The 24,907-nt window shown below is 61.0% G+C and overlaps 2 protein-coding genes across 3 annotated transcripts in view; one reads left to right on the top strand and one right to left on the bottom strand.

Moving 5' to 3' along the window:
* Positions 1 to 12,151, top strand: part of SREBF2 (sterol regulatory element binding transcription factor 2) — a 44,679-nt gene extending 32,528 nt beyond the window's left edge. The window contains exons 10-19 of the mRNA XM_049771543.1: positions 1,016 to 1,292; positions 2,334 to 2,503; positions 4,836 to 5,004; positions 5,848 to 5,965; positions 6,458 to 6,567; positions 7,676 to 7,808; positions 8,488 to 8,656; positions 9,646 to 9,831; positions 10,644 to 10,755; positions 10,850 to 12,151. Of these exons, the coding sequence (XP_049627500.1) occupies positions 1,016 to 1,292; positions 2,334 to 2,503; positions 4,836 to 5,004; positions 5,848 to 5,965; positions 6,458 to 6,567; positions 7,676 to 7,808; positions 8,488 to 8,656; positions 9,646 to 9,831; positions 10,644 to 10,755; positions 10,850 to 11,070 (1,665 nt within the window). The 3' untranslated portion in view covers positions 11,071 to 12,151. The remainder of the gene's footprint in view (positions 1 to 1,015; positions 1,293 to 2,333; positions 2,504 to 4,835; positions 5,005 to 5,847; positions 5,966 to 6,457; positions 6,568 to 7,675; positions 7,809 to 8,487; positions 8,657 to 9,645; positions 9,832 to 10,643; positions 10,756 to 10,849) is intronic.
* A 2,157-nt stretch (positions 12,152 to 14,308) lies between these two features.
* Positions 14,309 to 19,299, bottom strand: SHISA8 (shisa family member 8). 2 transcript variants are annotated; one of them, XM_049771617.1, is made up of 4 exons: positions 18,785 to 19,299; positions 16,104 to 16,291; positions 15,547 to 15,876; positions 14,309 to 14,703 (listed from the first exon to the last, which is right to left on the bottom strand). In XM_049771617.1, exons 1-4 carry the CDS (start codon positions 19,297 to 19,299, stop codon positions 14,309 to 14,311), a joined length of 1,428 nt encoding a protein of 475 aa, XP_049627574.1. The 2 variants fall into 2 exon arrangements, with proteins under 2 accessions (XP_049627574.1, XP_049627575.1); XM_049771618.1 differs by having other exon boundaries at positions 15,547 to 15,693; positions 16,158 to 16,291.
* Between the last annotated feature and the right edge of the window lie 5,608 nt (positions 19,300 to 24,907).

Genomic DNA, 24,907 nt, shown 5'->3' with positions numbered 1-24,907 from the left:
TGGGGCACAGTATCATTCTTTTTTTTTTTTTTTTTTTTGTGGTTTTTGGGTCACACCTGCCAATGCTCAGGGGTTATTCCTGGCTCCATGCTCAGAAATTGCTCCTGACAGACACGGGGGACCATATGGGACGCCGGGATTTGAACTGATAACCTTCTGGCATGAAAGGCAAACGCCTTACCTCCATGCTATCTCTCCAGCCCCGGCACAGTATCATTTTGATAGTTGTATAAGGAGAAGGAGGCCTGAGACATGCCAGGGACCTCAGAATAGGCCAGGTAAGGGGTGGTCCTAGCATTGTAGGGCAGCATGCATCGAAGTGTTGAGATGGGAAACTGAGGCCACACACGTCAATGATGATAACTTTAGGTCGGGAGTTTAGGCATGACATTCAAGTGGATTCACAAGTGCTGGGAGGGCCCTGAGGAGTGAGGAGTAGATTGGGGTTCCTGGCCAACACTGACAGAGTATCACCTGCTGTCACAGGCTCGGAGAGAGCTGGACTGGGGAACTGGAAGAGGCCAGAACAAAAATAGGGCCTGAGCGATAGCACAATGGTAGGGCATTTGTCTTGCATGCGGCTGCTCAGGAAGGACCTGGGTTCGATCCCTTACGGTCCCCTGAGACAAGCGCAATTTCTGAGCGCAAAGCCAGGAGTAACCCCTGAGCATCACAGGGTGTGGCCCAAAACCAGTCCCCCCAAAACAGGGCCTGGGAAACAGCAGCCTGCAAGACAGGCAGAGGCTGGGCAGCACCAGCAGTGGCTGGTCCACTCCCCTGTCATTTTCTGCTTTCCTGAGACAGGCAGGCAAGAAAAGCAGGGCCCCGTGGGACGGCTGGAAAGCTGGTGTCAGTGCCTCCTGAGGCTTGGTGGTGACACACCAAGGGAGTCTTTAGACTTACACAAACCTGAGGACCCCGCGGGGCTCCGAGTCCCCAGTGATGAGATGCTGGGAGGGTATCTTCATCGACTAAGCCAGGACATTGCGGGCTTAGAACTTCTGCTGTTTTCCAGGGGGATTTTGCAGCTGCCGCTGCCAACCTGCAGACCTGCCTATCTGTTCTGGGTCGGGCACTGCCTACCTCCCGCCTGGACCTGGCCTGCAGCCTGTCCTGGAATGTGATCCGCTACAGCCTGCAGAAGCTACGCCTAGTACGCTGGCTGCTCAAGAAGGTGGTGCAGCGCTGGCGGGCCACCCCAGCCTCGGCAGCTGGCTTCGAGGACGAGGCAAAGACCAGTGCCCGAGATGCTGCTCTGGCCTATCACCGGCTGCACCAGCTGCATATCACAGGTGGGCAGTAGCCACAGCCTAGTTCACCCACCGTGCCCCACACCAGTTCTCCACCCAGGCCCACATGGTGCTGCATCTACACGGCACTTTCAGGGTGGGTGGGCAGGTGGACAAACTGGCCTTTCTTCCCCTGAAACAGGGCCCTGGCACCGGCTCATCCTGCACTCCCCAGGCACACAGGGCACATGTCCCATGGCTGAGCTACATGTGCTTTTCCAGTGACACATATTGGTGACATCTTGGAAGCTGAATATGACTGTGTTTCACTCCCCAGGCATCAGCTTTGTAGACAGACAGGCTGACAAGGGAGTAGTTACACAAGGTAGAGACGTCGAAGATTTAGCTTTGTTTGGGAAGGAAGTTCTTATCCAGGAGAGTTTCTGGCAGAACTTACTGGAAAACCGTTGCCCTGCATGGAAGAACACAGCTCGACAGCTCTTTGGGCCAGAGGGGTGGTGGCCCACGAGACTCGTTTTTGGGTGCTCTGGCAGTGCTCAGGGGACCATATATAGTACTGGAGATGTTGAGCCTGGTTTAGTCTCATGCAGGGCAGCGCCTTCTGTCCTGTACTATTTGACACCAGGAATTTATTTTTTAACTTTATCTCACAATGTTGTGGGCATAAACTCACTAACAGAACAATGACTGCTGTTTGGGGATCACTGCAGTATATACCCCCAAATTCCGTAATAACTTCCATTTACTAGCAGTGCTGATCTGAGTGCAGGGCCACTTCCAGCAATCTTCAGCCCAGTGGGACAGGCCTCAGAGTTTAGTGACCAGGTCCAGAGCTAAGCAGCTCCTCTTTTTACATGCCCCAGGCAAGACACTTGACATGCATTTTCCCAGCCCTTCCAACAAGCTCTCTGCCTGAAACAAACTGGTGGCCCCTACTAGCCCAGGGCCTGGTATTTCACAGTCCACGCATGGGTCCTTTGGGGTGACTGTGGATGGACTCACCATTACCCTGTGGGCCCTGAGGAAGCAGGCAGAGTCCTGTGGACATTTGTGGTGACCTGTGTCCGCCTCTGCTTGCCACAGGGAAGCTTCCAGCCGGCTCTGCCTGCTCCGATGTGCACATGGCCTTGTGCGCCGTGAACCTGGCCGAGTGTGCAGAGGAGAAGATCCCCCCCAGCACAATGGTTGAGATCCACCTGGCAGCTGCCATGGGCCTGCAGACACGCTGCGGCGGCAAGCTGGGCTTCCTGGCGGTGAGTGGCCCCCTGAGCCCGTGGACCCCACCCTCGGGGTCCACTTTTCCCCTGATCAGTGTGTTGCACCTACATGAGTTTGTGCAGCAATGGGCTGGATTTGGGGTGAGCAGGTGGTCCATCTCCTTTCTGAGCAATCGAGTTCTCGGACACTTCTGGTTATGTCTCGGGTGCTGGAATTCTCTGGGAAGGCTCTTGTGGGCTGGTTTGCCAACCCAGCACTAACTCCGTCGATAGAGAATGGAGCCTGCTGTGAGATCCCACAATCGATCATTCTTGGTCCCACCTGACAGAGCTTCTAGGGTCCTCAGTCTTCTTTGTCTAGCAGCAACAGAGGTGTGGATGTGTTTCAGTCGGTACCCACTTAGGGGAGCAGTGATTCAAGCTGAGAGAGATCACATCTGTTGGGCCAGAGAGCAGACAGTTAAAGTGCTCAGCAGCCCCTGAGCACAGTTGCGTGCGCAGACCCACACACACAAACACACACAATGTTTAATATTCAGTGGCACACACACACACATACACACAATGTTGAATATCCAGTGACAAAACTGAGACTCCTGAGCATAGTTGGGTACACACACACACACACACACACACACACACACACACACACACACACACAATGTTGAATCTCCAGTGGCAAACCCGAGTTTCCTGTGGTGAGTGATAGAGCCTCAGGGTCAGACTGGTGTGGGAGGACCCCTCATGGAGCAGGCAGCTCAGGGTGTGAACAGTTCTGGGCCGCTCCTTTTAGTAATCAGTGGTGAGTTACGGGGATAAGACTTCGGGCCCTTGACATGGGGCCTATAATTCAGGGAAATGAGCCGGAGGGAAAGAGCAACGGAAGTTCTTGTCTCAGTTTCCCTTCGAGAAGCCACCCCGTGTGCCAGGATTTATACTTCTTATTAATCCAGACTGCTCAGCTCCCCCCTCTGAGAGCCGTTACTGTACTGGTGTTTCTTTTCTAAGCTCAATTAGCTTAATATATTTGAACTCACGCCTTGCTTTAGGGCTCCTCTGGGTCCCTCTTGCCATCAGCCTAACCGGCTTTCTTCCTTCTCTGGGTGGATGAGGCATGGGTCTTTCGGGGTGACAATTTTTTTTCCCTCAAGCTGCCGATAGGCTCCCTGGCTTATTCTGCATGTCCTCTCAGGACAGACTTGGCCTCGGCAGAAGGTTCTGAGGCCTTGGAATCCTGCACAGGTCCTTGTGCCTTTCTCCAAGTGGCACTCCCAAGCCCTGAATTGATGCCTTTTTTTCCCATTTCCTCCTCATGGTTCAGCCACCCCTTTCCAGGAGAGGCAGGCGTGAAAACAGCCCCTGGGCCCTCAGTGCTGTAAGGGGTCTGAGAAACTTTAGAGGAAAACCAGGAGGGTCCCCAGCTTTCCTGGCCTGGAACAGTACGAGCAGTGCTGCTTCTCAGCTTGTCCTTTCATCTCAGGCCAGTCTTGAGCTGAAGGTCACTCAGAGCTACTGAACCAGGAAAGGTCAGAGCTGCCAGCCTGAACCACATGAGGGGGCAGCTTCCCGCCTTGCATTGTGGGGGGCCCAAGCAGGCTGAGGCTTCCTGTGTGGCTGGCTGCTGCTTCCTTCTCTGCTCGTTGCCTCATTAGATCAGCCTGAGATGAGTGGGGCTCTATCGCATCTTTTGTCACACTCAGCGGTGCTCAGAGCTTCCTCATGACTCTCTGCTCAGGGATGAGCCCTGGTGGAGCTCAAGGGACCCTCTGCAGTACCCACAGGGATCATACCTGGTTCAGCTGCTTTTATTTTTGGTTTGTTTTGGGGCCACACCCAGCTGTGCTCAGGGATTATTCCTGGCAGTACTCAAAGGAGCCTGTGGGATGCCAGGGATCAAATCCAGGTCAGCCACATGCAAGGCAAACACCCTCCCCACTGTGCTATGACTCCTGCCAACAAGGTACATTTCTAATGGGTAGAGAGAGCTTTAGCCCGGCACTTTCTGCTGCTGGCGGACAGGACGGGGGCAGGAGGTGTCTGAGTGCCCCGTGGAGCCTGCTTGGGCTGCAGTGTCTGGCTGGGGCTCGCCCAGGGCTAGAGAGGCATTGGTGTCATGTCACCCAGCACCATTGGTCATTAAAGTGACAGCTAGTGCGTCCTGTGTCAGCCGCTGTAAGGGGGAGCACAGCTGGCAGCCTGAACCCCTCCTGGAAGAGCTTCCCGCTGAGGAGTCAGGCAAAGACAGGCTGCAGAGGGCCCACCTCCTGCAGGGGTCCCAGCCCCGTCTCTCCAACTCCTAATGGCACCAGGAAGGCAGCGGCTGTGCCGTCCGTCACCCTTGTGTCCCCGTGGTCTTGTCCTTCCACAGAGCTACTTCCTGAGTCGTGCCCAGAGCCTCTGTGGCCCCGAGCACAATGCCGTCCCAGAGTCCCTGCGCTGGCTCTGCCACCCCCTGGGCCAGAAGTTCTTTATGGAGCGGAGCTGGTCAGTGAAGGCGGCCACCAAGGAGAGCCTGTATTGCACACAGAGGGACCCAGGTGAGGCCCGGGCAGGCTGCAGCATCCCTCAGAACCCCCAACCCCGGCATTTTCAGACTCAGGCTAGGCAGGCATTTGTGCTGAAGTGGTGGTAGGGCCCTGAAGGACATGCTGGCTGTGTGACAGTGATCGGAGCTGACATGCCCTCCAGTGAGGGGAGGAACAGGCGGCTGGGGCGGCCTAGCTTTCTGTGGGCTTCTCTCACCCTGAAGAGTCCTGGGGAGCACGAGGTCTTGGTTCTTTAGCCACAGGGGCCTTTTCTAGCATCATCATTGCATAGTGTTGGGCTAGAATAAGAACCCCTCAGCCCACTGTGTCCCCTGCCACTGACAGCCACTGATCAGAAGTGTCCTCCTGGCCTGGAAGCGGAGAGCACTGGCTGAAGTACTTGCCTTGCACACAGTCCACCTCGAGTTCAGTCCCAGAGCATCCCGTATGGTCCCTGAACACCGCCAGGAGTTAAGCCTCGAGCGCTTAGTGGCGCTCCCTAAGCAGAGTGTGTGCTTTTAGCCCATTGGACATCTCCCAGCCCCCATTCTCTGGCTTCTGACAAGACTGTGCCAACTCCATCTGCAGCTCCCATTCCCAAATCCTGACAGGAAGTTCTGAGGTCCATGCTGGGGCATAGGCGCAGCCCCTGCCCAATCACTGAGTGCAGCTGGCCCAGAACCATTGCACCTCCACCTTCTGACTGTTTGACAAGGCACTTGGGGGGGTCTGGTAGGAAGAGGATTGATTCCCACTCAGAGGGTCTCACTGTTTGTGGGGCTCTTCTCCACCCCCAGTCTCTCTGCTGTTAGGACAGGCCCCTGACCAGCTGTTTCCCCTCCTCCTACCCACCAGCTGACCCCATTGCCCAAGTGCACCAGGCCTTCTGCAGAAACCTTCTGGAGCAAGCCGTGGAAGCCCTGGTGAAACCTCTGGCCAAGAAGAAGACCGGGGAGCAGGAAGAAGAGAGCTGGTAGGGTACCCCACACCTCTGCCTCCCTAGCCCTCTGGTTCCCTGGACCCTTATTCCTTCTTGGTGCTGGAATAGAGTCAACAGTGGGTGCTGCAGGCCCTGCCCAGTGCTTTAGGGACAGAGACCCTCCTTGAGCACCATATGGGACACCGGGGAATCGAACCACGGTCTGTCCAAGGCTAGCGCAGGCAAGGCAGGCACCTTACCTTTAGCGCCACCGCCCGGCCCCCCCAGTAAGGTCTTTGAGTGGATGTAGCTGGCCACATACTGCCCTGGGCAAGGCATTTCCGTTGAGAGTTCAGGAAGCTTCAAAGGGAGGGACATTTGAGTTTGGCCCTGTAGGGTTGAGGCAGATTCCAGGGTGGACTCGGTGGGTGACAGCAGAGACCCACCCAGGAGGTGCCCAGCTCTTGCCAGTGGGTCCAAGAGCAGAAGAGGAAGTAGCCAGGTCGAGCCTTGCAGGTTTTCATACCCAGATCCTCCCTCCTCCAGCGAATTTGCCAGTTCTTTGGAGTACCTGAGACTACTACATTCCTTCGTGGACTCTGTGGGGGCAGTGAGTGCTCCCTTTTCCAGCAGCTCCGTGCTCAAGTCTGCCCTTGGTAAGGGTTTCCCGGGAACATTGGTTCTTCCAGCCTGGTGATGGGTACAGTCCTAGCAAACACTTGAGGACCGTTTCTGGTCTTGTGGTTCCTGTCTGTTACCCATATACCTGAGGGGCAGCCCTGGGGAGTAGACGCGACTCTCCAGGGATCCCACAGCAGGAAACATCCTCCCCAGCCCTGGCCTCTCAAAACCAGAACCAGTAATGGTGGGCTTCCTTCCATGGGGCTAAAGGAACAATTTTTTTGTTTCTTTGTCTTTTTTGGGTCACACCCAACAGTGCTCTGGGCTCACTCCTGGCTCTGCACTGAGAAGTCAGGCATAGAGATGCTATGGGGATCGACCTCGGGTCAGCCATGGGCAAGGCCCGCACCCACTGTACTATAGCCCAGCCCCTAAATGGGGCTGCAGACAAGGATCCTTACTAAACACTGGCTTCTGCCGTGGAACATCAGAACCATCTTCTTCCGACCTGAAGCTGCACCCAGAGCACAAAGTGGAGGCTAACGTGGGGGACACTCTCAGGTCACTCTTGGGAGGAGCATTTGCCTATGGAGTCCCCCTTATTCGGAGACCTAGAGAAGTCAAGAGCCCAGAAACTGTTTCCCTGGGGTCGTTGGTGCCTGGGATTTTATGGGGTCGTTGGTGCCTAGGATTTTACCGTAAAATAAAAACAGACACCAACGGGGCAATGCCAGGCAAGGGCCCAGGTTCACTCCCTCATACTTCTGAGTGCCTCTGAGGAGCCCTGGTAGGGCTACTGTTAGCTACTCATCGGGCCTTCCAGTGCCCAGTCTAACATCCCCCAAGTCCACCCCAGTCCACTGTAGAGGCTGGGCAGGGACCTGGTGACAGCGTAGAGATGTCACCTGCACTCACAGAATAGAACCGCAGTGAACATCTTACTTCAACCTCCTCCATTCAGGCCAGTGTCTTTGTGAAAGTGGGACCCCTTGGTGGCAGGTGCCTGGTCCCTATATCGGGGAGCTGGTACTGGTCTGGATGTCCCTGTCACAGATATAGGACACACAGAACCAGTGACCCCACTGCTGCCGGGGTGCTGGTGCCATGATGGTTGCTTCCATGGTGACTCGGTATCTTCCTCAGGCCCTGACCTGGTCTGCCGGTGGTGGGTGTCGGCCATCACCATGGCTATCAGCTGGATGCAGGGGGATGATGCAGCTGTGCGCGCCCACTTCACAGATGTGGAGCGGGTCCCCAAGGCCCTGGAAATGACTGAGTATGTAACCTGTCAGGCATGCTTGGTGGGTTGGCAGGAATCCCATGCTGCTCTCCAGAACTGGTCCTGGGGCCCGTTGGTGACCTTCCCTGATGGAACCCCCAGATTAGCCCTGAGGGGTCCACGTGGGACTGGCTCCTGTAAGTTCCTTTGGAGCCTCGGCTGGTGTGGTACTCTGAGGGAAGTTGTCATGTTCTGTCATGTGAACCCCTCGGTCCCAGGAGATGGGGTGTGAGAAAGGAGGTGCAGCCCTAAGGAAACCGAGCCCAGCGGGACCCCCACAGCTGCCTCCATACCTGAGTGGAGGGAGCATCAGGCTATTGGAGGGAAAGGGAGGCTTAGAGGGCACCCATCCTGTCCCTGGGCTGCACACAGACCTTCCCGTGACTGCTCTGGGGCTGATGCTTGTGTAAGGGCCCCCGAGGTTCCCTGCTGGATCTGAGCGAGCTAACATGAGCTTCTTGAGGGGTATGGGGAAGGCCCCCGAGCACCCATTGCGAGCTGTGACCTGGGAAAACGGATTGTGACTCCTGCCTCCTTGGGGAGCCTCCCCTCCTTTGGGATGGCCTCTCCCCACAGAGTAGGTTCAGCATCTCAGAGCCGGCGAGTGGGGGTGACTGGCTGGGCTCTCGGCTGGGCCCCTGACTGCACCTCCCTCCTGCACCTCCCTGCACCCCAGGAGCCCCTTGGTGAAGGCGGTGCTGCACACCTGCAGGGCCATGCAGGCCTCACTGCCCGGGAAAGCGGATGGGCAGCACAGCGCCCTGGGCCACTGCGAGCGGGCCAGTGGCCATCTGTGGAGCAGCCTCAACGTCACAGGCGCCTCCTGCGACCCCACCCTCAACCATGTGAGTCCACTGGGGCATCTCCCCACCAGGAAGCGTGGAGGAAGGGCCCAGCTCCCCACTGCCCCTCTTCGCAGGTCGCTGTGGTGCATTGTAGTTGCATTGCATGTTCTGGCTGTACCGTGCAATGTTCCCGCAGTGCATCCCAGAGGCCTGCCTGGCCCTCGAGGAACATCCAGCCTGAGCGGGGAAGGGGCGGTTGGTTGGTCACCCAGAAAGGAAGGGTGGGTCCTGGAGGACCACATTCTGAGCTCTGACCCCTGGGGTGTGGTTGTGGGTGACAAGGACAGGGTGACAGGGCAGACAGGACCCTGGCCCTGGCCCGAAGGCATTGCTTCCTTTAGTCCCTTCCCAGGGCACCTCTGTCCTGTTTGCCCTGTGTCCTGCCCACATGGCCTTGCCCAGGTGAGGGATTTGGGGTGGCTGCAAAGTCTAAGGGCTGCTCTGTGGAAAGAAGTGGGGGTGGGCACCTGCTTGAGGAATCAGGCAAGTCAGCCCCCTTACTCCTTTCTCCCTACTGGCAGCCTTGGGGTGCAGAGTGGATGTGAGGTCCCACTCGGCAGCACCCGACTGTCAGGGAACTTGACCGGTGCTTGTGAGGACCAGGTGCAGCCCTCATGGTGACCCTGACTTCCACTTGGTGCCCATTTTGTGGCTGGGAAACTAAGGCCAAGAAAAGCTTTTGCACCCTGGTCTGGTAGCTGCCCAGGAACAGGGTGATATTGCCAGGCCCATGGGGCTGAGCCATCTTCACTCAGGGCGCAGCTGAGTCTCCTCTGCCCACGGCTGCCTCTCAAGTTCCCCCATCGGGACGGAACCTTGGTGCTCAGACTCCAGGGGGCAGACAAGTGGGTGAACCTGTGCCCATCAGGCCCACCGGGTTACCGCTTGTGTCCCTGCACAGCAGCTGTCAAGTTCTGTCACCTGGGGCTCCCCACTTTTCCCCGTGCCCACGACAGCCCATCATCTGTGTCCTCCCCATGCACCCACAGGTGGTCCAGCTGCTGACGTGTGACCTACTGCTGTCCCTGCGGACAGCGCTGTGGCAGAGGCAGGCGGGGTCCAGCCAGGCCCTGGGTGACACCTACCACGCATCGGGCACTCAGCTGGCTGGCTTCCAGAGAGATTTGGGCAGCCTGCGCCGGCTGGCACACAGCTTCCGCCCAGCCTACCGAAAGGTGAGGCCTCCCGGTTGCTGGGGGGATCTTCAGAGCTGATCAGAGCTGACATGTGGGTGTCTGCCTGCTGGAGGACCCTCTCTCCAGCCAGGCCTGGCTAAGCCTCTTAAAGCTGCATCTCTGGGATCCCAGATGGGGTCTCAGGCCGGGCCTTCAGACCTGTGGGGATAGTCGAGCCCCCTACGTGCTGGGCTCAGATCTCATCTGGCTGATTTTTATCACTGATCAGAACAATCAGTGAATTCAGGTTCCAAACCATTTGGGTGTGAAGGTCCCAGAGGCAGAGAGTCCAGAAGTCCCAGAGCTCTTGAGCCCCACCCAGGTCTGGGACACTGTGAGAATGGCATCAGGGTCAGGGTGACTTGGGTGACATGGGGCACACAGCAAGCTGGGACAGTGGAAACATGAGCTAGGATCCCAGAAGTGCTCTGGTGATGAGGGAGGGGACCCCATCTGCCTCCCTCACACCCCAGAGCTCCGTTGTGGCCCCACTGCATGGCACCCCTCAGCCAGGGAGCTCGAGCCCAGCAGTCTGGAGACTTGAGGCAGGTTGAACAGGGTCCTCAGCCACCTGGCTCCAGTCCTTTAGAAGCAGAAGGAAATAGCCCCGCGGCCTCTCTGCCCATCACAGTTGTGCCCTGCCCCTGACCGTCCCTGACCTGCAGCCCTAGAGGATGTGTTCGTGCCCCTTTGCTCCTTTTGCTCAGGGAACATTCTGGCTCACTGCCCCCCACTCATCGTGAGGGACAAAGGGAGGGCCAGGGGATGGAGGCAGGGAAGGGGGCCATGCTTGACGGTGGCCCTGTCCCCAGGTGTTCCTGCACGAGGCCACCGTGCGCCTTATGGCCGGGGCCAGCCCCACACGCACCCACCAGCTGCTGGAACACAGCTTGCGGCGGCGCACAGCCCCGAGCACCAAGCATGGTGAGTCCTAGCCCCATCGGGCAGGTTGGGGGGGCATTTGACCCTAAGCCCCCCCACCCTCGGTGAGCCCGGACCTCCTTCCTCATCCCAACAGGTGAGGCAGATACCTGGCCTGGCCAGAGAGAACGGGCAACCGCTATCCTGTTGGCCTGCCGCCACCTGCCACTGTCCTTCCTCTCATCGCCGGGCCAGCGTGCGGTGCTGCTGGCCGAGGCCGCCCGCACCCTGGAGAAGGTGGGCGACCGGCGCTCCTGCAGCGACTGCCAGCAGATGATCGTCAGGCTGGGGGGCGGCACGGCCATCGCCGCCTCCTGACCGCAGCTCATCCCTGTCCTCTGCTCTTCCTCTTTTCCCTCTGACCCTGTCTCTCAGCCTCTGACCTCAGTCTGTCTGTGTGCGTGTGTCTCTCTTTCCCACTCCCCTCTTCCTGACTCAGTTTCTCCCTCTAGGAACTGTGGGTAGAGCCCTGTCTCCTAGAGCACCTCGGGCAGGCGTGTCCCAGGGCTAGAGCCCCTTCAAGCTGCTTGGAAAGAGCTCAGGGCCCGGCAGGCCTGAGAGGAAAGATGGGGCATGAGTGGCCGCTGAGTGCCCCTTCCTGCTTCCTTGTTTGTATGAGCTTCCTTCTGGGGACTGTGCCCCCACTCCCTTTTTATACAATGTTTTTATACCAGTATGCTTGGTTTGCCGATGCGGGGCCGAGTGCTCCTGGCACCACGCCTGGCCCCTCCTGCGTTGGCAGCCCTTGGTGACCAGGACAGCCGGGAGACGGGCAGGAGGCAGGGCCAGGCCTGGGGTGGATGAAATAATGTTGGCATTATTTTTTAATTTTTTTAAAAATAAATGGTTTCTTATTTAATTGTCCTGTTCCTTCCCACTGCCCCGCCCCCTGGGTGCCTGCCCTGGCTCTGGGGAGATCCAGGATGCCAGGGAGACAAGGCCTTTGGCAAGGGCTCGAGCTCCCCTCAGCCCAGCTCCTACCTCCACGGTCTGTTTTTTCCCTAAAAGCTGGGGGGGGGGGGGCGGCTGACTCCCTGGCCCCTGTGACAGCCCTCTTTTAGGGCGAGCATGGGGGTGCCTGAGTTGGCCCTGCTTTCCTGGGTCATTTCCACCAGGGCCACCAATCCTGCTGCCCCTCCAGATGGCTCACCCCCTCTGGCTGGTTAGTAGAAAACGGCTGGAGGGGCCCACAGATAGAGGGGTGTACGTAGGGCAGCCCTAGATGTCACCCCTTCTCGCTGTGGCTTGTGGCCTGTGGTGAGCTGCACCCCCCATTTTGTGTAGAATGTTTTTCTCGTAGTTGTTTTTTTTTTGGGGGGTTTCCTACGGTTCCCTGATGTGGCATTATTTCCATGTCTTGGACAAAGGTTATTCAATAAACAAAGCTTGGTACCTCCCAGCATGAGGTGTGTTTGGATCTGTGCTAGGCCTGGGGACCCTCCTTACTCCCACCCCTTAAGCCCAGAGACTCTTCCTCTCCCCTGCTGGCAGCTAGCACTGGCAGGACCTATGTCCGAAGAGCTGCTGAGGGTCTAGAGCCAGAGTATGGCAGATCAGGGGTTTGCTTTGTACACCGCCAACCCAGGCTCTATCCCTGGCACCCTATGTGACCTCCAAGCCCATCAGGAGTGATCCCTGAGTGCAGAGCGAGGAATAATCCCTGAGAATCGCTGGGTGTGACCCAAAAACCAAGGAACTAGGGCAAGTGATGCTGCAGGGTCAAAGGTCATGACCACAGCTTCAGAGGCCACTGAGCTCTGCAAGTCGGGCTTGTCAGGGCATGCTGTCACTTGAGCTCAGGGGATTCTTGGGCCCCAGTCGCCTCCCTCCAGGTCTAGTATCCAGGTCAGTTTCCCAAGTGCCACGTGAGGTGCTGGGACCGGATCGGACTTGGGCATTCCTGGGAGCCAAGGCCAGAGTCGGGGGACAGACTCAAATATCAAGAGTGTCCCCTGGGGGCCGGAGAGGTAGCATGGAGGTAAGGCATTTGCCTTGCATGCGGAAGGACGGTGGTTCGAATCCCGGCATCCCATATGGTCCCGAGCCTGCCAGGAGCGATTTCTGAGCACTTTTGGGTGTGACCCAAAACAAAAAAACAAAACAAAGTGTCCCCTGTGGGCTCAGAGGTAGGGTGTTTGCCTTACATGCGGCTGACCCAGGACGCACCTGGTTCGATCCCTGGCATCCCATATGGTCCCCTGAGCCTGCGTGGAGTGCTTTCTGAGCTCAGAGCCAGAAGTAACTTCTGAGTGCTTCCACAAAACGAAAAAGGTGTCCCTTGAGGTGCCTGAGAGGGCTATAGCCAGGGCTAAGTCTACTGGGGCACCCCTGCTGAGAAGAGGCAGGTCCCACACCGGCTCCCCATCTACCCAGGTGGCCATGCACACCCTCAGCCTGGCCCCAGTGGGGAATCCAGGACCTGCGTCACCGCGGTGGGTGGCCGTGGGTGGCCCATGCGCCCAGGTCTCCCTTTGTGAGTCGCAGCAGGCACCATGACTCAGCGCCCACCCCCTACTCCCAGCTCCGCACAGCTGGAAAACGGGCCCAGGGTGCCCACCCACGTCTCGCACCCTGCACAGCCTTTCCCAGGCACCTCAGCAGAGAAGCTGGGCTTTGGGCACATGAGGTAGGCTGGGGGTCTCCCCCCTGCCTGCAGCCTTCACAATGCAGCAGGACCCAGATGTTTCTGAGTGGGGGTCACCCCCAGCTGTCAGGATCTAGAACCTCTCCAAGATCCTAGTGCCACGGTGCGAGGAGCAAATGGAAGAAACACAAGAAGAGCAGTGTGGTTGGGGGGTACACCTCAGGAAACGGGCCCAGCGGGAGGCTCTGCGGAGGTCGTAATGAGGGCACGTTGCCCTCCTACCAGGCCCTGGCATGGAGGAACTCTCCCGGAGGCAAAGTGCCAGGGCTCCTGCACCCCTCAGCCCTCGTCTCCCAAAGCAGCTACAGCAGGGAGGCTCCCGTCCGTGCACCAGCTGTCCAGCCCGGCCCACTGCCCGCTCTCATCGGGGCGGTGGGCTCCGAGCCAAACTGGCCAAGTGGCCTACGGGCAGGGGGGCGGCCCAGGGCCAGACTGAGTGTGGAAAATGTCCCGGCCGTGTCGGGCATAGATAGGACGGGAGGCCAGCTGGAGGGGGGTCAGCTCGCGGGGGGTCACGGACCTCCCCAGAGCCTGCTGCCCTGTGCCCGAGCCTCAAGCTGGCCAGCAGCTAATGCCCCTCTCCGTGGCTCCTTGGCATCCACGTGAAGGCTGGCACACGGCGGCCCTGCTCACTCTCAGCAGCCATTCTCCCTGGCTCCAAGCTCACTCCCCGCCGGCCCGGCCCGGGCACACACTGTGCCCTGTGCCGCCGCCTTCTGTGCGGGCAGCGTGGCCACCTCGGCCATCAGCCTCGCAGAGCCGACTCGAGGCGCCTTGATCGTCAGGGAGGAGCCCAGAAGAGGGTTTTTATTTGACACCGACACCGGCAGCACAGACCCGGCTGGCCCTGGGCAGGCAGTGGGCAGCAGGGCTGGCGGCGCCCGTCCGCCCAGCCCCGGGGATGCCCGCCTGTCACACGGTGACCTCGGCCTTGCTGTGGGTGCCCAGGAGCCGGGGCCCGCGGCCGGCGGTGCCGTAGTAGAGGCCGGGAGGCCGCGAGGCTTCGGGCAGTCTGTCCGCGCTGTGCTGGCGGCGGGGCGCGTGGCCGGGGCGGCGGGGCGCCGGGGAGGCCTGGGCTGCCGGGTGACCGCGGGGCGCGGGCCGGGCTCCCGGGCGACCGGCGGTCCAGGCGTGGTAGTGGCCCGGAGGGGTCGGGCCGAGCGGGGCCGCGTAGCCCGGCGGGGCCCAGGGACAGGCGTCCAGCAACGCCGCCAAATCTTCCGGGGGCCGCGGAGCCCGCGCCGGGAGGGTCAGTGGAGCCGGGTCCGGGCCGGGGAAGCGCTGGTACAAGTCCGGGCCGCAGGCCTCTGCGGGGAAGGGGAGCCGAGGGGCCTCTGAGGGGCGGGGCCTCCAGGCGGGTGGGGTGATAGTGTCACGGGGGCGGGGCCAGACGGCAGGGTGGGCCATATATGGAAGTAGCCGTGTTATGGGGCGGAGTCGGATCTGGGCGTGGCCACATATGGACCTGACCTATTACAGGGCGGAGCCGGATCTGGGCGTGGCCTTATTACGGGGCGGAATCGGATCTGGGCGTGGCCATACATGGACCTGGCCTGTTATGGGGCGGAGTCGGATCTGAGCGTGGCCATGTTGCGGGGCGGGGCCATACATGGACCTGGCCTGTTATGGGGCGGAGTCGGGTCTGGGCGTGGCCATGCTGTGGGGCGGGGCCATATATGGACCTGGCCTGTTATGGGGCGGAGTCGGATCTGGGCGTGGCCATGCTGTGGGGCGGGGCCATATATGGACCTGGCCGTGTTATGGGGCGGAGTCGGATCTGGGCGTGGCCATGCTGCGGGGCGGGGCCATATATGAAAGTGGCCCTGTTATGGGGCGGAGTCGGATCTGGGCGTGGCCGTATTACGGGGCGGAGTCTGATATGGGCGTGGCCATGCTGCGGGGCGTGGTCATATATGGACCTGGCCTATTGCAGGGGCGAAGTCAGACCTGGGCGTGGCCATATATGGGCCTGACCATACCACAGGGGTGGAGTCATATGGGGGCGTGGCCATGTTCTGGGGGCGGGGTCGGGCGTGGGCGTGGCTATGTCTCAGGGTCGGGTGTTATCTGGGCGGGGCCGAGCATCAGTCATTGTCAAGGCGCGGGGCCCGAGCCATAGTCGAGCCCCGTCCACTCACTCACTCACTCACCTGCCGCCTTGAGCGCCGCCGCCTTGGCCGAGGAGAACTTGGCGTAGTCGCGCTGCAGGCTCAGGCCGCTGCCGTCCTGCAACCGGGGGCAGCGCGGGGGCCCGGGGGTGGCCGACCTCAGCGGCGCGTTGTTGGGACGTTTCTTGTCTGGGGCGGCGGGAGTAAACCGAGAAGGCTTCAGGGGCGGCTCAGAGGGCCGGATCGATCGTGCCTCGTCCCCTGCCTCCCCTCCGCTCAGTCCAGAGCCTGAACGCAGCTCCGAATAAATAACAAGATTGCAGGATCCAGGGACCTGCTTGGGCCTTTGGGGGGGGGGGCTGAGGGCAGAAGCTATCTAGGGCAGTGGGGGTGCTGACATGTCTACCTGGTCCGCGGGAGGCCCAGAGGGAGCGGCAGGAGCCTGGAGGAAGCCACGACCCAGGACAGGACAGGCCATCCCGGGACACAAAGCCAGAGCCCGAAGAGCGTGAGCCCGGGGTCCCAGAATCGCCTCCACATGGCCCTTTGTGCAGAGGCCGGTTGGAAGAGGCAGGCAGCTCTTTGGGCTGTCACCCCACTCCCGCCCTGCCCTGCTGTGCCGGGGATGCAGAGGAAAGAAGGGAGATACTCACCTGTGTTGTTGTGGGGGGAGCCCCTGGGGAGCCCATCTCCCATCTGCACCTGCACACAGCTGCCCAGAGGGGGGCCCAGAGGCGGGGGCAGGGGCTCCTGGGGTCCTGGTTGCTTCAGCAGCTCCGTCAGCGTCCTGGAGGTGGTGGTGGAGAAGCAGCCCTAGTCTCCTGCCTGCCCGTCGACGTGCGTGAGGCCCATGGGAGGCCCAGCCATGCCAGTCAGCTCTGTCAACCTCCCTGGGCGCCCCCCTGCCTCCTGGTTTGACCTCTCCACCTGCTGCTAGCACCCCACCATACACGCACGCACAGCACAGCGTCTCCTAGAGCTGGTAAAGGAGTTCTCTGGGTTTTTAACACCAGGGCCACCGCCAGCACGTGCCTGTGCGTACACACTCATATATGCACTCACACACAGAAACACGCGTACACTGGTACACAGACACACAAATTCTCTCCCTCCCTCTCTCTCCCTCCCTCCCTCTCTCCCTCCCTCCCTCCCTCCCTCCCTCCCTCCCTCCCTCCCTCCCTTCTTCTTCTTCTTCTTCTTCTTCTTCTTCTTCTTCTTCTTCTTCTTCTTCTTCTTCTTCTCTCTCTCTCTCTCTCTCTCTCTCTCTCTCTCTCTCTCTCTCTCTCTCTCTCTCTCTCTCTCTCTCTCTCTCTCTCTCTCTCTCTCTCTCATGCTTCCTGGAAGTCCACTCTCCAAGCCCGACATCCCAGGCCAAGCTGGTGAAATATGAGGCTCCCAGACCTTTTTGTCCAAAGCTCCATCCACAATATCCTTTTCTCCATCCATTTCCCTAAAACTCATTCTGCAAACCCCACTGCCATCTCTCCTCCTCCTCCTGGAAGTTCTTTGCTGCCCCTCACGCTCCCCTCCTGCATTTGCTGCCAACACCAACAGGAGGGTGGAGGACCGAGGAGGGAAGGGGGTAGCCAGGAGGCCATGTGACCTTGGGCAGGCGCCTTCCTGGGGACCAAAGCACCCAGCCCCCACCCAGCTGTGACAGCCTCTGACGAGCCTTGGCCCAGCTGCCTGCAGTGCCCAGAACCCATGATTTCCGCCTTCTCAGTCTGACCCTCCCCTAGGGTTGGAGTCTCAGATGACGCCTTGGGGAGGTGAGGAAGCACCGGGGTGGCTGCTGGGGCTGAGAGGGGCCTCTGTGGTGTGGGGGCACCTGTCCAAACTGTCCCCTATCCTGAGTAACACTTGCCTCGGGGGTCTTTATCCACAAACCCTCCACTCTGAGCCTCTGACCAGCCTTCCTGGCCCAGCACCCTAACAAAGCAGAATCGGAGACCTGGAGTATGGTGGAGTTTGGGACACAGCTACACAAGAACTTTAGGGGTTCCCCAGAGGAAAAAGAGAAGCAGGGAACATGGAGGATAAAGCCCAGAGGGGAAGGGGTGACCCAGCCCACTAGGGGCCCCATTCTGCCTGTTCCTTATCATTCTAGCACCCAGTCATGGTCCTCAGTTCCACTGTCTCACTAGGACCAGGACATGCCCTGCCCATCCCCTCCCCCTGCACATGTGACTCAGTTCTGGGGGTGCAGCCACTCCTCTGCTCAGCACAGGTAGGCTGAGAGCACCCCCAGGGCCCACCGATTCAGCAACTGAGGATAGGTTCCAGTTTTTCTGGGGAGAGCAGACTGCAGGCAGAGTGGTCTGAGGTTTGATCCCCCCATGTCCTGGGGTTTGCTCTGTGGCAACTTGCTTCCATACTTGCTAGGACCAGGAGAACGAGGAGCTTTGGGTCTGCTCGGGGGTTGTGCCGTGCAGGATTCAGGGTCCAGATGGTTTCCACCCCAACCGGGAAAAGGGACCCAGGCTCCTCCAGAACCTGTCTGCAAAGAGGCATCGTCAGCCCAGCCTCACTGTCACCCCTCAGTCTAATGGGAGATCCTTGCTTCTGTCGGAGATGGGGGACAGAGAAGGGAGCGGAGGAGGCTGTCTGGAACCCCAGAGAAAGGTCAGGCCTGAGTCACAGCTTGGGGTGAAGGCGGTGGGGATCAGGGAAGGGTAAGGCCGGCGGGGGAGAAACCAGAGCGGAGAAAGCCTAGTACTTGGTCTTTCTCTGAAGGCCAAAGTCACCCAGAAACATCACCCGCAGCATCCTTGCCCATCAAACATCACCCGCAGCATCGTAGCCCATCCTAGTAGGTCTCAGGCCCCATGGTCAGGATATTGAGGGCCAAGAGTCTACGGTGGTGGTGTCCAGGGCAGCTCAGCACGGGAGAAGCCCAGCACTGGGCACTCAGGACCTAGCACCCGACACCCAGCATCCTGCATTAGACACCCAGCACCTGACACCAGGAATTATCACCAGACACCCAATACCCAGCATTCTACACCCATCACCAGGCACCCAGCACTCAACACCCAGAACCTAGCACCCCACACCCAGCAGCTGGCACCAACACCCGACGCCCAGCACCTGGCACCCGACACCCAGCACCTAGCACCTGCCACCCAGCACCCAGCACCCAAGCGGGCAGCGGAAGGTCAAGGCGGCTGAGGGCCGGTGCTCCGGACCTCCAGACAGACAGACAGACAGACCCCGGCGGGGCGCCCCGGGCGGACGGACGCAGGGGTGTGGGTCGGGCGGCGGGCGGGCGGGCGGGGCTCACCTGGTGACGGTGCGGCGGGCGCGCGGGCTGCGCGCCCTCTCCAGGCCCAGGCGCACCCCGATGCCCAGCAGCACGAGCAGCGCGGCCACGCCGCACACGGCGTAGACGGCCGTGTGGCTGCGCTCGCGGGCCGGGTCCCGGGGCGCCGCGGGCTCGCGGGCGCGCGCGGGCGGCCGTCCGGTCTGCACCCAGGCGGGCGTGTCGTAGTTGGAGCAGCGGCTCTGGTCCAGGCGGCGCGGCCCGTCGTGGCAGCAGAAGCGGTAGCCGCACGTGCCGCAGCAGAAGCTGTAGGCGCCGCGGCTGCAGTTGAACGGCGGGTCCCACTGGCCCATCACGTCGTAGTAGCCGCGGCAGCGGTCGCCGCCCTCGGGGGCCGCCGTGCTGGGCGCCGCCGCGGGCAGCGGCTCCGGCGCCTCGGGGGCCCCCGCGAGGCCCGACGGCGGCAGCGGCGCCAGCGCCAGCAGCAGGAGCCCCGGCAGCGCCCGCCGGAGCCCGCGCGCCCCGGCCCGCGCCATGGGGCCGCGCTCGGCTACAGCGCACGGCGCCCCGGGCGCATTATCCCTCGCCGGCCGATCGGCGCCTCCCTCCGGGTCCGGGTCCGGGTCCGGGTCGGGGTCCGGGCTCGGGCTCGGGCTCGGCTCCTCGGGGCGGCCGGGCCGGGCCGGACGCTCCTCGGGCCGGCCGCCTCCAGGTCCAGGGGTGCGTCCCGCGCCGGCTCTCCAAGGAGCGCAAGCGGCCGGCCGCGGAGACGAGACGAGACGGGGCTCCGGGAGGCTCCGGGCGCGGCGGGGCTGGCTCGGGGCCGGCGGCCGTGCGGGTCCCGGGGGCTGGCGGGGCTGGCGGGGGCGGCGGGGACCCGCGCGCGCGGCTCGCTCTCCCTTCCCGCTGCCCGCGTCTGGCTGCGGCTCTGCTCGGGCGCGCGGGGCGGGAGGCGGAGGCGGGAGGCGCCGGGGGAGGAGCGCGGCGGCCGCGGGAGGAGGGGGCGCGCTCGGCCCCGCGCCCCCCGGGACCCTCGCTGCCGGGCCGCCTCCTTCCCTCTGCGCCGCGCCGCCCCTCTCCGCTCGGCTGCTCGGACCCGCGCGCGCCGCCGGGGACTTGACAGGTGAGGGGACGGGATGGAGATGGGGATGGAGATGGGATGCAGGTGGGGGGACCCAGCGCCGCCGCCCGGCCCCCCGCGACTCCAGGACACGGAGCTGCGATGTAAAGGCGGCCCTTTCTCTCCCACCCACCCTTCTGCGCTGCCTCGGTTTCCCCGCCTGGCAAAAGGGTGGGAACTTGGCATCAGAGCGCACTGGGGCACCTCCTGGACGCCGGGATCAAGGCCTGGCCCTGATCCTCCGGCGGCGATGGGCAGAGCGGGGCAGCGGGGACTGAGATCGCTGGGCCACCCTGGGTAGGAAGAAAATCTAGGGGCGAACTCCCCGCCGGCAAGGGTCGAGGTCTTGCAGGGGTCTCTCCACCGCGCGCCCCAGGACCGCCTGGAAAAGAAAAAGCATAGCCCGGTCGCGGCTGGCTTTGAAGCAAGGTGTTTGGGCGATTTGGGGAGGTTGTTTGTGTGTTTGTTTATCTGTTTGTTTTCTGCTGGGATGTGGGAGCGTGGATGTTGAGTTTAACCACAAAATGTGACCCGAGTCCCGGCGCCTTGCTTCCTTCTGCCTCAGTTTCTCATCTTAGCATCCAAATTTCTTCCTGGCCTGGGGAGACTCCTTTCTGATTCTCTTCCTCCAGGACGCAGGGGTGACACCCGCGCCCCCCCCCCCAGAACTAGTGAGCACCCACCGTGAGCAAACCCTAATTTACGGACTAAGGGAAGCTCTGAGGTCTGTGGGTACCAGGGTCCTTGCACTGCAGCGGGCTCTGCCCTTTCTGCCCTCGAGACCAGCGTCAGCTAAAACCGGAGTGAAGGGAAGAGGAGGCTCTGACACTAAGGAGAAGCCGTCCTGCCCTGTCGAGAAGGCTGACAGGCTAATTTCAGGTGTTGGCAAGCTAAAAGAGGATGGGGTGACCTGCTTCTTGCTGCAGGGGACTCAGGGCGCTGCAGTCTGCCCCCCTCCTTGTACCCTCCCAGAAGCCAACCAGCCAGCCCCCAGAGGTCACCCCTCCCCATCCAAGTCTATTTTTTTTTATTTTGTGTGAGGGGTGGGGGCTGGCTGTGGAGTCACATCTCAGCCACATTGTTCCAACTTTAGAGAGAGAGAGAAAAAAAAAATTAAAGATCGAAGGGAAGGTCAGAACTCACCCATATCTTGGGCACACACTCTCTAGACCCTTACAGGTTTTTTACTGACTTTTTGTCTGGCAAATGTTGATCCTCTGAATAGACCTGTAGGTGCACAGGGAGCAGACTTCTCTGCTTCCTTGAGGGGCCTTGGGGGGCAAGCATGTCTCCTTGCAGGTGCCCTTCTGCCCCCCTCCTCCTGCCGATGCTCCTCCCTGGACCCACCGTCCTGGCTCAATTGAGCTTCATTTTCTTTTATTTCTGGGCCACACCTGGCTTCACTCCAGGGATCAGATCCTGTGGTGCCAGGGCTGGACCCTGGGGCCAGTCGTGTAAAGTCAGAGCTCAGCCCTGGCTGAGTGTCCACCTGGACACTCAGGTCTCTCATCTCCTGCCGCCTCCTACCAGGTGCAGTTATGAAGGTCCCACACTGGCCCAGAGGAGGAGCTGGATTCCAGCCCCCTGAAAACTGAAGCTACTCCACTTCTTCTTCAAGCACTTGGCTTTTTCCAGTCTCTGGAATCAGGTGCCAATTCTTTACCAGGTCCATTCCCTTTCCACGTGCACACTCAGACCACGCTGTCCAGCTGAGCCCTCAGACCTGGTGTGTCCAGCGGACACTGTCCCCCATTCACCCAGCGCCCTGCCATGTGCAGGGTGCCAGAAGGCAGGGGAAGCCAAGACAAAAACATCACAGCAGACTGACTTCTTTGTTCAGGTTCATCCCAGGTACCTGGGGTCTCTCTCTCATCACTAGACACCCTGGCAGGGCAGCCGTTCCTGTCTCTTCAGCTGTCATCCCACTCCCCCCAGTCTGTGTCACCAAAAATCGTCCATTGATCCTGGCTTAAAATAACCCCTGGCATCTGCAGCGGGCCCCACGGGGCGGGCAGAGGAGTCTCATCTCTGCCTCTGAAGGGCACCCGCCCCACCCCCAGCTCTGACTGCCGGCAACTTGAGTCTGCGGGTGTCTGAGATCTCAGCCTGGGTGTGAACAAGCAAGCTCTGTCCCGGGCGGGCAGGGTGGCTGGGAAGGCCTTCCTGGTCCCCTGCACCTTGTGGGCACACCCGTTCACTAGGGTTCCCCAGGGGCCTTTCCCTCCGGGAGGTCCTGAGCGCTCATGGACATGCAGGAGGGCCGGTGCTGGCCTCAGTTTGTGTTCTTCAGATGGTGGAGGCCAGGTCACCCAGCCCTGGGCCTGTGGACCAGACAGTCTCCAGAACCAGGGGAAGGGAGTGACCAGGAGGTCGCCATCTGGCATGGGGAGCCCACTTCCAGATTCAGAATTCCCAGAATAGAGGGAGCAGCAGAGGCTTTACACAGGCCCCACCCCACTGACCACAGCCCACAGGCCTGGGTCTCCTCAGGCTGCTCCCCATCTCTCTGGGCCGCGCCCACTGAGCTGGGCTGGAATTCCTGCTCCGACAACCTGGCAAACTTTCCAGGTGTGTTTTCTCACTGAAAAGATGGGGGTGCAAGCTGCTGGAAGTCCCCAGGTACATGCAGGCTGCCCCTCACCCAGCCTAGCCCCCTCAGGAGATGGAGTTGGTCTCCCTGGGTGCTGGGTCCCTTTCCTGGAGGCAGGTCCCCAAGAAGCAGAGATTCTCAAGGCTGATGGACTCCCCGCCAGCACAAATGCCTGTGCTGATCCCGGGAAGGGGGTCTGGCATGGCAGGGAGGGCCCCCAGTTCCTTTGTCTCCGGGAGGCAGCTCGTGACTCAAGCTCCAGCTGCCTGTGGGAGGGAGGGGGCGCCCAGGCTCCTGAGGTCGATTGGGAGCGGCGGCTTGGGGGTGGGGGTGGGAACTGGGGCGCTGCCGGGCTCTCCAGTGGCCCATCTCTGTCTCCCGCCCCTTCCAAGCCTGCCACCGGGAGGGCTGATTCCCGAGTCACCACCACGGAGTCCCTGGGCCTGAATCGCCTCCTTAGCCTCCTCTGCTCTCTGCCTCGGGACTCCGAAAAGCCTCGCTGAAACTTGCCAACCCGGGCTGGCCTTGGGGCTATGCCTAGGGTCCCAGTGCCTGCCTGGAGGCTCCCGGGACGCCCCGGCCAACTCCGAGCCCAGAGTTCAGCCAAGGCCTCCTGTGCCCCGTGTCCACCTCCTGCGCCCCGTGTCCATCTCCTGCACCCCGTCTCCTCCTCCTGCACCCCGTCTCCTCCTCCTGCACCCATGTCCACTTTCTGCGGCCCCGTCTCCACCCCAAGTGTGACTTTTGCGCAGCGTCTAGGCTCTCCAGCCTCGGGAGATTCTGGGAGATGAGAAGCTGGCGTGAGAGCGGGGCCCGGGGTCTGGAGACTGAGGGTCGGTGTGGCCCCTCACTTAGTGGGGTTGGCGGAGCCAGAAGACAGCAAGGAAAGCTCGTGCTCGCCTTGAGTGTGGTTACCGGGTTCGATCCCTCGAACCCCAGAAAATCCCTTGCACCCCACCAGAAGTAGTCCTGAGCACAGAGCCCGGTGTCAGCCCTCTGCACGGCCAGGTGTGCCTGGGCCTTTAACCCTTCCCTCCTCTGGGCACCCCCCTTCAGTGCCACCTGAAGCCTGGCACCCCACCCACCCCACCTCGAGCGCAGATCCACCTTCTGCCCCGAACCCGAGGGCCTGGTCCGGGCTCTTGGGGCCCCGATCCCAGATTCCTTGCCATTTGGGGACCCCGCAGAGTTCCCGCTTGAGCTCTTCTCTGGCTCTCAGATCCTGGGGACCCCCTTAAGCCCCCCACCAGGACCCCCGGCTCTGAGCGGAGAGGTCTGATCTCAGTCCCGTGGGACCTGGCCTGAGCTCGCCTGGCAAACCCTCAGGCCGGTGCGAGCAGCCTCTGCAACCCTGGGCACAACTCTCCCCCCTCGCTGCCCCTGGTCCAGAGAGGGGCTGTCCCCACCATCCCAGCGGGGATCCGAACCCTCCAAGCAAAGGCCCTCCTGGCCCGTGGCCTGGATTCTCCACGTCGCCCGGCGCCCTTTCTGCGTTTCTGGTACCCACTTAGCTCACTCCGTCATCCTCGCTCTCGGAGCTTCACACGCACACACTGGGTCTTACACACATGCACACACATTCCTGCTCTCCGGAAGCCTTGCTTGCACACGCGTTCACGCTGCCCTTCCAGCCCTGCCTCGGACCCACCTGCAACAAGAGGGCATCTAGTCCCAGAAAAACTTCCCTCCCCTCTGCCCTCTCCCTTCTCACTCTCTCCCCTCCTTTTCTCTCTTCTCTCTCCCTCTTTCCCTGTCTCTCTCTCCCTCTCCCTCTCTGTTCCTTCCCCTCATTCTCCCAGTCTCTCCCTCTCTCCTTTTTTCTCCCTCCCTTTCTGTCCCTCCCCATCTCCCTTTCCTTTTCTCCCTCTCCTCTCTGTCCCTCCCTTTTTCTCTCTCCCCATCTCTCCTCTCCTCTCTCTCCCTTTCTGCCCCTCCTCTCATTCTCCCAGTCTCTCCCTCCTTCTCTCTCCTTTTCTTTCTCCCTCCCTCCCTCTCTCCTCTCTGTCCCCCCCATCTCTCCCTCCCCCTCTTCCCTTTCCATCTCCCTCTCCTCCGTCCCTCTCTGTCCTTCTCCCCCCTTTCCCTGCCTCTCCTTCCCTCTCGGTCCTCCCCACTCCCTCCTCTCTTTCTCTCCCTCTTCCCCCCCCATCCCGCTCCCCACCCCACCTCACCCCGCTCCCTCCAGGAGGAAATGCCACCAGTCCCCGGCCCTGTCGTTCCAACCATCCCCATCCCCGCTCGCACTGCCTTCTAGTGGCCGGCGCGGAGCTGCGCATGATGCATGGAGAGTGCGGGCCTGGGGAGTGCCCGCTTGGCCGCGGTGGCTGAGCAGGTCGCGTCTTGGGGAGGGAAGAGGGGTGACCACCCCCACTAGGACCCCTGGGGAAGATGGGAGCCCGACCAGCTGGCTGCCGGGGCCCTCCAGGCTGGGTTG

Source organism: Suncus etruscus, chromosome 4, assembly GCF_024139225.1.
Source record: "Suncus etruscus isolate mSunEtr1 chromosome 4, mSunEtr1.pri.cur, whole genome shotgun sequence".
Lineage (NCBI taxonomy): Eukaryota > Metazoa > Chordata > Mammalia > Eulipotyphla > Soricidae > Suncus > Suncus etruscus.
Note: the sequence above shows the minus strand (reverse complement) of the source record. Positions and strands in the feature narration are given on the sequence as shown.